The sequence below is a fragment of the Limulus polyphemus genome, unplaced genomic scaffold, assembly GCF_000517525.1.
Source record: "Limulus polyphemus unplaced genomic scaffold, Limulus_polyphemus-2.1.2 Scaffold1112, whole genome shotgun sequence".
Classification (NCBI taxonomy): Eukaryota; Metazoa; Arthropoda; class Merostomata; order Xiphosura; family Limulidae; genus Limulus; species Limulus polyphemus.
Genome location: NW_013666722.1, coordinates 286,618 through 296,926, shown reverse-complemented (window position 1 = coordinate 296,926; position 10,309 = coordinate 286,618). Strand labels below are relative to the sequence as shown.

General features: G+C 33.5%; 1 protein-coding gene across 1 annotated transcript in view; it reads right to left on the bottom strand.

Moving 5' to 3' along the window:
- LOC111086450 (DNA helicase MCM9-like) overlaps nucleotides 1-8,741 on the bottom strand; it is a 48,058-nt gene extending 39,317 nt beyond the window's left edge. The window contains exons 1-2 of the mRNA XM_022389371.1: nucleotides 8,107-8,741; nucleotides 2,383-2,479 (exon numbers count right to left, since the gene is read on the bottom strand). Of these exons, the coding sequence (XP_022245079.1) occupies nucleotides 2,383-2,479; nucleotides 8,107-8,155 (146 nt within the window). The 5' untranslated portion in view covers nucleotides 8,156-8,741. The remainder of the gene's footprint in view (nucleotides 1-2,382; nucleotides 2,480-8,106) is intronic.
- Nucleotides 8,742-10,309: the final 1,568 nt, after the last annotated feature.

Below are 10,309 nucleotides of genomic sequence, written 5' to 3'. Positions count from 1 at the left end.
GGGACAGGCAAGGAAAAACCTTTTGTCAACTTAAAATGGATTGAAGACCCAGAACATGATAAAAGTTAATGTGAATGAGAATGCAATGGGGCTGCCATTATATTGAAAAGAAAAGCACAGAACTGAAAATGTGATCCCGATGAATGAATAGACAAATAAATTGTGAGTACAGGGTGATTTGGATATGGAGAAAAGCATCCTAAACATACACCTTTGTCTTCCACATACTGGGCCAAAATGACCAATGGAGAGAGAAATTTACAATCTGATATTGCGTGATGAACCACAGAAAGAAGCAATGTCAATAATTAGATGACATTCCCTGATCTTCAGCAGGAAAACAAAGATGGGAGAGAAAATCCAGAGAGGGGTTATGAACCATCAAGATGGATTAATGCTCCCTTAATTCTAACATCATTCCTTCAAGATGTTGAAGGTATGCAGGATCAGATGGGAGTTGAAAGGATACCAGTTATGACCAAGGAGATGAAGGGAGAAAAAGAACAGGTGATCACCAGTTATTAGCTTGTGAGTAAGACGTTGGACAGAACTGGTACGAGAAGTGGATGATGAATGGTTTACTGGACATAGTACCGGGAGCAGGAGAAATGCCAGAACAAAAAACAGAATTGATGGGTCAAAGTTGGTACAATCTGAAAATTCAAAGGTGTGAGGGAAGAATGATGGAGAGCAGCAGGAACCCATGATACCGGGGAGTCAGGTACATCACTAAGTTTCCAAAAGATGAAGAGAAGGGGCAAAATCAAGGTCCTACAAAATTGTGGAAAGGAGACAAATTTGGGATAAGAGGGTACTCTTCTCCAAAGGTTCCAACAACAAAAACCAGAGAAGAATAGAAATGGTAGAGGAGGTAGAAAGGGCCATGGAAGCAGAAGAAAAAAAAAAGGAGAGATCGAAATTCCTGAAAAAGGAAGCGAGTGAAACAGAGAAGGACTACCAACTTAAGGTAAAGGGAAGAGAGATACCAAGGTAAAAGGTAGTAATAAATTCACGAAGATGGGCAAAGTTAGCTTTAGAGAGAAAAAGTAGCAAATAATGAATCAGAACCCCTCAAACTGGGAAGGTGACTCTGATGACTGGGAATGGGAATGACTAAAGAGGAGAATAAAGGAGATAGGCAGGGATTACAAGGTATAAAACCACAAGAGAGAAGACGAGCCCCAAAAGAAGTGATATAACAATTAAGGGATGAAATATAAAAAAAACAATTGTACAAATCTGATAAATAAGGTGAAGAAAGTCAGTGGAATTCTGAGAGTGTCATTTATGAAATACAGAAGCTCACAATGCAAACGTGGAGGTGAGAATTGGTGCTCAAATTCATCTACATCAGTTTCAGGAGCAAAACTATGGAAAGGAAGTGAGTGGAAGAGTCAGGAAAAGAAGGTCCCAACTGCATAATGGACCCCACCACATGATAGAAGATGGTTGTCACGTCTTCCATGAGAAAATAACTTCTAGTAAAAATGGCACTGACTTGTTTTGTGTAACAAGATTTTTCACTCACATCAGCTTTAGAAATATGCACATTAAAATGTGAATTCATGTTGACTTTAATAAAGTCAATGAAGTAAAATTTTAAAAATTAAAAAAATACACAAATCTCAAACTGAAACATGTCAGTGCATGACTGTGCTGAGGAAAAGAATAAGGATTCATGATCATGAATGTAGAGGGGGTCAATACAAATAGAGATGTGTCACACTCTTATTGGTGGATGATTCTGTTGCATTATGACATCATCATGCAGTGTTGCCAATTCACATGAAATTTAGGTGAGAGTTTTCACAAAGCTGATGGCTTGCAAGTCTCTTTGGCAAAATATGCAAACTCAAGAGGGAAGAGGCTCTCTGTCTGAGAGGCGAGTATTCATTTCAGAATAAAAAGTATTTACTGTAGAAGAATAAAGGAGAAGATAAGTGATAGAAGGAGATTTGGCCCACAGATATCATCCTTCCATCCACACAAAACAACCAAATTAAATGAAGCTTTTAACATCCACACACTTAACAAAGGTTAACCCTAGTATATTTGATCACCTGAATCAAGTCACATCTAATCCTTCTATAATCCACAAAGAATAAATACAAATTTTAAGTTTATTATGTTAAAATAATTCATATAGTAAGGAATCCAAAGCTGGACACAGTACCCAAAATAAGATCTCAGTCTATAAAATGTAGCAATAATCTTTTTTGCTCTTAAATTAAAAAGTAATTTTTTTTTAAAAATCATTAATTTTTCTATTGCTATTTTTTCATATTTGCTGAAATACACAAACAGATATATAAAACTCAGGAGCAATACTTCTTTCAAGACTGATTTATCAAACATCAAAACATTCAAAAGTCGTTTACTCACTGTAGTGATACAGAGTAGTGGCATGTGCTATCTTCTGCAAGTAACACAGCTTCAAGTTCTTGGAAATGATTTTCTTTTATGTAAGCCTTGACAGTTCCTAATTACATTAAACAAAACCTATAAACACATCTCATCAGTAAATAAGTATGACTATTAACAAGACAAACTTTACAGAGCAAAACAATTTCATGTGGATGAGCTACAGGTATATGAAACTATAAATCATATTAAACCTTTTTATTGGCAACATCCTATAAATCAATCATTTTATTGGAAAAATAAAACCTGCCTTTTCAAAATATTAAGCTTGTGTCCTCTCATCCTATTATCTTTAATATACAGCACAAAGAAATCAGAGGCTTTTATCATATTAGCACCCTAAATAATCTAACTTTAATAAGTTCACTTCTTACCCTACCTTTCTCTGTACATAACAATATAATCTAATTCTTGAGTTTATCCTAACTTTTTTAAATGAAGCAATATAAATTAAAACTGTATTTATTCAGCTGAAATGTATCATTATACTTCAGAGACAACAAGGGGCCTCTTGGATCCATTCTGATTGTCCCATTCACTTCATCAACTATGACTATATCCAATTCTGACTTTTTAAGTATTCATCAAGCTGCCTCTAGAACTCTCTCTCTCTATCCTGTTGTGTCGACCATATCTGAAGGCAAGCTATTATAAAGGCTGAACACCCTAATTACATAATTTGCAAACAAAATCTAACCTGCCAATTTTTAAATCTATGTCCCCTAGTCCTACCACTCTTACATTTAAACATGAAAAGAGATCATGCATCAATCCAATGTATTCCCTTTATAATTTTGAACACTTCAATCAGATCTTCTCTAACCCTTTTTTTCTCATGAGAAAACAACTACAAGAACCTTAACCTGTCCTTGTATGACAGACCCTCAATCCCAGAAATCATTATAATAGCCCTCCTTTGGATCCTTTCCAACAACTTCATATCCTTTTTAATGTAAGGAGCCCAAGATTGAACACAATACTTCACAAGGTTTAATCAGAGATCTGTACAAAGAAAATATATCTTACTTTGACTTATATTTAACATTGTTGTAGATACAACCCAAAATCTTATTTGCTTTCCCACTGGCAATAACATACTGTCAGAAGGCATTATAAAACTGATCAACCAAAAAAAAACCACAATCTTTTCTTCCATAACACTATTTATTCTCATCAAATTGGTAATTATAGTTTAAATTAAGGTAACTCACATCCATTACCTTGCACTTAGCTTAATTAAAATACTGTTGCATCAGCGAGGTCACGTGACTAGTATCACGCCACGTCCTTCTCGACCTTTCATGAATTATCGGGAGACTACTAGATTGGGGGTAGTCTGGTATATATAAGACGTTCACAATGTGACGGGACAACAGTGTAATGAGTAATTGAATGTATGCGGATAAAATATTGTTGGCCACATGAGATGTGAGTTATAGCGTTTGTTATAGAGCGACTGTTGAAATTAAGTGTATCGTAAAGTTGTATTCGGAAAGAATAAACCAGTTTTATTTAAGAAAGGACTTGTGTCGCTAAAGTTTTGTCGGAACGAATTTACGGAAAATTAACTAATGAACAGAGACGTAACAATACTATCTGTTATTTATAAGCACAATTTGCCAAATAACCCATGTTCCTGTGTAAACCAGCAGCAACCTCATCAGAGTCAACTACACCCAAAAGTTTAATATCCGAGACTAAAAGGTTATTATTTGATGACAGGTTAAGAACTCTGAAATTAAAGGGGATATGACAGAAGCATTTAAGATTAAGGTAACTGATAGTTTTGATGCATCATCATTTTTTGTCATAATTAATAGAAAAACAAGGGGACATGCATAAATTTTGGTAAGATAGGAGTAATATTCAACTAATTCTATTTTCTAACAGGGTATGAGTTGCCTTCAGATGTGGTGGATGCAGTACATCTCCAAAAAGAGTTTTATACTCATTACTTTTGTTTTTATTAATGTACATTGTACTTTAACAGTAGAAATAATAATAAGTAAGCCTCTTCTTGAGATTGGCACCATGGTTTGTTCCAATTCTGCAATCTTCTACACACTTTGTTTTTTTGCATTTATTATTTGATCCTGGTCTTCACCTCTGTCAAAACCTAGTTTAAAGTTGTCCTTACATTCGAGTTGAAAAATCTTGCAAACCGTTCCACTCCTTAAGTATAACCCATCTATTCCAAAATGCTTCCCATTTCCAGAAATTGATGAAACAAATCCATCCAACTCACTTGTTCATTTATACACAATGGCTTAAGCTTCACAAAAAGCCCAAGAGACCTGCTTAGAATCTTACACAAATACAAAATAATTAGTTTTTACAACATATCTGTCATTTCAAAAACTAGGTACACTATAATAAATAACAAGACATCTAGATTTTTAAGTTAACACAGAAAGTTGTAACAATTGACTTTCATAAATCAATCTTTGACACATTCTTACTAAGTTGTTAAAAACACATTTAAAATAAATTTATCTTCTTTAAATACCACCCCTGTTTCAACTAACCTATATGCAACCTACAAAAAACATGCAAATACCATTCAAAAGTAAAGCTAAGATATTTACAGGGAGATAATTAGTAAAGTTTGCTGATGAAATTAAAGTACTAATGGGTATTTTTAGCTGTACTGCGAATGCTGAAGCACATGGAATGACCTGAAGCAACTGGTAAGTACATGTTGTATTCAAATGTTTAATATTTCCAAGGGTGAGTGAGCAAGGACAGCCTTGAATGACCAAAGGATTCCTTCTTATCCATATGTCACATTAAGATTAAATGTGTACATATAGTAGCAGGCTCACACCCAACAATTGGCATATGCAACATAAGTTTCTTAAAACTGTTTACACTTATACATGCAAAACCTAGATTTTCTTATTGTAATTAAGTCAGAATATTTCATTATGTTGCAATCTGATATTCACGTATTCCAATCCTAAGCTTTTCCTTTTTCTGATTGTTTATTTTACTTTCTTAACAGCCACAGATTCATACAGTGGGTGATTAAATATTATCAATTCTTTGGCTGTACCTTTTCTCATTTCATCTATGCTATTCCATTTTCAACTACCATCCTACTAAAAACTATATAACTCCTTTTCCTACACCTAACCCTGATTTCTATAATATTCAGCCTTCTCCTCTTAAACTCCTTCAGTGGTGAGGTTTCTACTACCTTTGAAGGCAAACTATCCAATTAAAAAGTAACCTTGCCTTAAATGGATTATTTCAAAAGTTTCCATATTTATAATTTTACTGCATGCAGTACCTTTTAAGAAAATATCATTTGAATTTATAGATTCCAAGCCTCTAACAACCTCAATACTCTCCCTCCAAGCCCTTCTAACCACATAAAACAGGTAAAGATCTTTTAGTTTATTCCCATATAATAACTCCTCAATGCCTAGATCCATCCTCGGTAGTTCCTCTTGAACCCTCTAAAACAAAATGTCCTTAAATAAGGTAATTCAAATAAATACAATATTCCAAATGAGGTCTAACACTTTGTATGATAAACTGACGACCTCTTCAACTCCCTCTCAACATTTCTTTGTATACAATTTAAAATTCTGTTTACCATACTATTATCTAATGTAGATTACCTACAAAGCTTTTAAAGATTTTGTTATAGCTGTGCCTAGACTTTTTTCCACATCAACTTTAATTAGATTCTCCACCAAAGATATAAGAGTAATTAATGTTGTGATAACAAAAATGCATAACATAATTTTTATCAAGATTAAAAGACATTTTCCAAGAACACAAAATTAAATTAGAACACTTTTCTCTGTAAAACTACAGCACCTTCAGTACAATATGAATTATCCATTAATCTATATATATAAAACACACAAATCTGTGTCTGTCTGTTTGTCCATTATCTAACTACTCCTAGGTCGCTGGGCCAATCTACACCAAACTTTGCGAGATGATAGTTTGGAACAAGGGACATGTTAGTGGGAGATTCAAAACTACCTTTACTGCTGTTATTGGGCATTTATTATCTTTCACATAAGTTAACATTAACTACATTCATAGATGGCATCATGTCCTTATAACAAAGAAAAAACTTTCTGTGACACACCATACACACAGTGTAGAGGGGAGGGCATATAAACATCTTATATATCTCCGAGAATGTGCTAGCACTCACTATGGAAAAATGCAATGACAAAAAATGGCTGTCACTATTGCAGTAATCCATAAACTTAGATAAAGTTGCTTCTGCAACAGTCACCATAAGGCTCAAACATAATATCTGATACTTTTCACTACGATATAGGTCCAGCTTATCTTTCTTTGTTTAACTTTTGTTCAGGGTAACTGATGAGGAGTGGAATCCTCCAAAACCAGTATAACCCAATAACACATGTTGATCAAAGTGTAGATTGAACTGGACCTCTCTTTAACTTAGACCCCGAGATTAAACAATTTTTGGTAATACTAAGTATATTTATTTTACCATAAGGCTAATATGAAGAGCCATTTGAGTTATACCCACCTCCTACTTTGACCCTTGACCTTACAACTTCAGCCTATGAGACACTTCTATGGCCAATGGTCGAAAATTAATTAATAATGTGAAACAGTGAGGAAGAACACTAAAAAAGCTGACTGTTCAAGGCTAGTAACAGGAAGCACTCCTACTGCCATTACTTTGGCCAGTACCTCTTCCTACAAAGTCACTCTGACCATTGCATGGCATATATCATGTTTTCAGTATATACATAGCGAGTTCTTAAAGCTTATACAAAACTTTTGGTGAGGTAATAATGAATATTGTTATTGTTATAAATAAACTGTGTGAAAGTTAGGATTTTTGTGTTACTTATCATAACATCCCACCCCCACTCCCACTTTTTCTTAAGTTCATACCCCAGACAAAGGACGGATACCTCAGCTTGTTTTATATATTTTTCAAATTTAACCAAAAAACTTGTTCTTTAATGAAAATGAGAAAGAAGAAAGGGCTTGGCACAGAAACCACTGGTAATATTAATCCACTATTACTTCACCCCAGTTAACATCCTTATAACTATTATATCACTAAACAAGCTTTCTCATACTGCAACCTAGTACAATCTTCCTAAGGAGCCTCTTATCTGTAACCTTACTAAAAGTCTTGTAGTTGTAAAAGCTAAAGTAAACCAAATCCTCTATATTATCCTTATCAATATTAAATTTAATATTTTAAAAACAATTAGCACAGTTCCTAATATCATAACCCTTTATAAATCCATACTGACTATCTGTGATATATGAAACTTGTCTAAATGTCCATGTACTATTGTTGAATCTCTTTAATTATAGAATTTGTTAATTATTTTGACTTGCCTTTGACATTCAATAATCTAAAACCATTTGACACATGAAGATGTAGTATTAATAATTAAGATGTTCTTCTCTTTTCTCTAAATTACATTAATAAAGTAAAATTCTCATGTTTCTGGCTTGAATTTGAAATAAAAATATCATTTTGACTTTTAACATAAATTTTTACTTTACATAGCCTATAACTATAAGGTATTCTTTTACAATCTTAATTTATTTACTAATTTTCTTAGAATGCTTTTGTTTGCATGATTAGTATTACAAGATTTTTAGTAAAATTAAATACAAGTTCAAGAGTGTTTCGACTGAGTTTCTAGGAAACAAAAGTATTACCAAGTATTATGTCATCGGCTGTAGAATTCCCATCGTCCAGCATATCCATTAACTGATTAAGTCTCTAATGGCTCTACTAGTACTACAACTATTACTACGATACGACATTGACTTTTAAATCAGTTAAAGCATGACTATTAGTATCTCTTTCACTCTTGCCAGTCTTGGGGTTTAGATTTGCACGTACTGAAACTGAAAGTTTCAACTTTTACTACTATCACTTGATAAGTGAATTGCAAAGTGTGAAAAAGATGCACTTGTGCCGCTGTGTTTAGTCTAACCAGAGGATCAATGAATGAAATTAACAAGGATTTAGCAAGGTTACATTATATTAATCATGCATGATAATGCCAAACTAAATAGCTTAGTACAAATACTACTAAATAATCGTACCACTTATATTAGTACTAGTAGTAGGCTTGGTTTAGTTTAAATTTTAATTTAGTGTTTAACGTTAATGAAATTGAATTTCGATTCTAACGGCACGTACTCCTGTCTCGTGCCCTAAAAACAAAGTTTCTGTTCAAGGTTTTAACAAAAAGAGGAGCATAATTAATTTACAGACTAACTGTGAAATATCACCAGTCGCCATCAATAGACCATTCACGCCTACACGCACTAATCCACACATAACATTACATGTCCAAATCTCCCGCTACGATAAGAATATAAATCATGCCGCTACGCTACCTATAAGAATGCTGAGGAAAAATATATATGTACCATTGGAAACTTGTAAAAATAAATCTAATAGTTCGATGTATTCTTATTTCAGTAATACTGGAATAAAAAGAAAGATTGAACAACTGTTGTTTTTGCAAAGTGGTTTATGTAACTGTCTGATGAAAGAATTATTCTTATAAAGCAAATAATTTAGTTAATTACGTATTTCCCCTCCCAAAAGTACAGGAAAATATAGAATAAACGTTTTGGGTAGTTATCTTACTTTTGTTTCTATATGTCAAACTAGAAATGATTGGTTTCAGAAAGTTTGAAAAAAGCTACCAAAAAAGGTATTTGTGCATAGTCGTCCTTAATTTTTATTTGAGAGAAGGTAGCAAATCATCGGCACTCATCTGAACATATAGTAGGATTTGACAATTATTCTTATAGCGGACCTCCTGCTCCAAAGTGTGCAGTGCAAGCTTTTAGCAACGGACCGATTCACAACCACAGCACACTAAATAATCACTAGACTATATTCAGCCATTGAATGAAGAAAATGTTTTAGCTTGGAAGCTTAACAAATACCAAAGTTGCGTTATAAAAAATATATGAATGGAGAAGTATCCTGGGACTATTAATGGCAGCTTATTTTATTGTAAACTCAGAAATAGCAGCCCCTAATCTTAAACCATATATCAAAAGAATGACAGGTGGTCAGGAGTACGTGCCAACCACAATAGCTTTGTTCAGCTTTTTTAAATGAATAATGTGACTAAAATTTATATAATGCAGATAAAGCTGAAAGTGCAAAGTATATTCATCAACACATGGTACTCGAAGCTGCCACATGTTTTCTATTCTCCTATCTATGAGAGAATTGTTTTCCAAAATTGCTGTATGTTTTATGTTGGTTTTAATATAAAGCATCTGTCAGGAGAACAAATAAGTTCCTGCTACTTTAATTATTCACGGTGTTCCAAGAGTCACCATTGATGTCAGATGTGTTCCCTTTTAAGGAGGATTACTGTACTATGAAAAATGCTAAAGGTAGCAACAGTTATAGTTTCTCATAGTAAACAAGTCGATGTTTTAAGGCCTTGACATCCCTTTACTTTTGTTCAGATGTTTGGCTGATTCCACCAATATTTTAACCTATGAAATGCCCAAGCTAAAATATATATAAAAATAAAACATTTAACACTACACCACTTGAATGAGATATGTAATGATTTACTGAAACGCTGCATGACAACTATAATTCACACATCACTTAAGCTATTGTTATGTCTCTGCTCCTTTGTTAATTTCCGGTATAAATTCTTTCCGAGGAACTTCAGCGATGCAACTCCTTTTTTAATTAAAACTAGTTTATTCTTTCTTGATACAACTTTGTAATTCACAGAATCTCAACAGTCATCTAAACTTAACGACCTTTATAACACATGCTATAAGTCACAGCTATTCACAATCTTTACTTACAATGCCTACTGTTCGCTTGACTCAATTATTTATCTCTCCGATCTATCTATCTATCTCG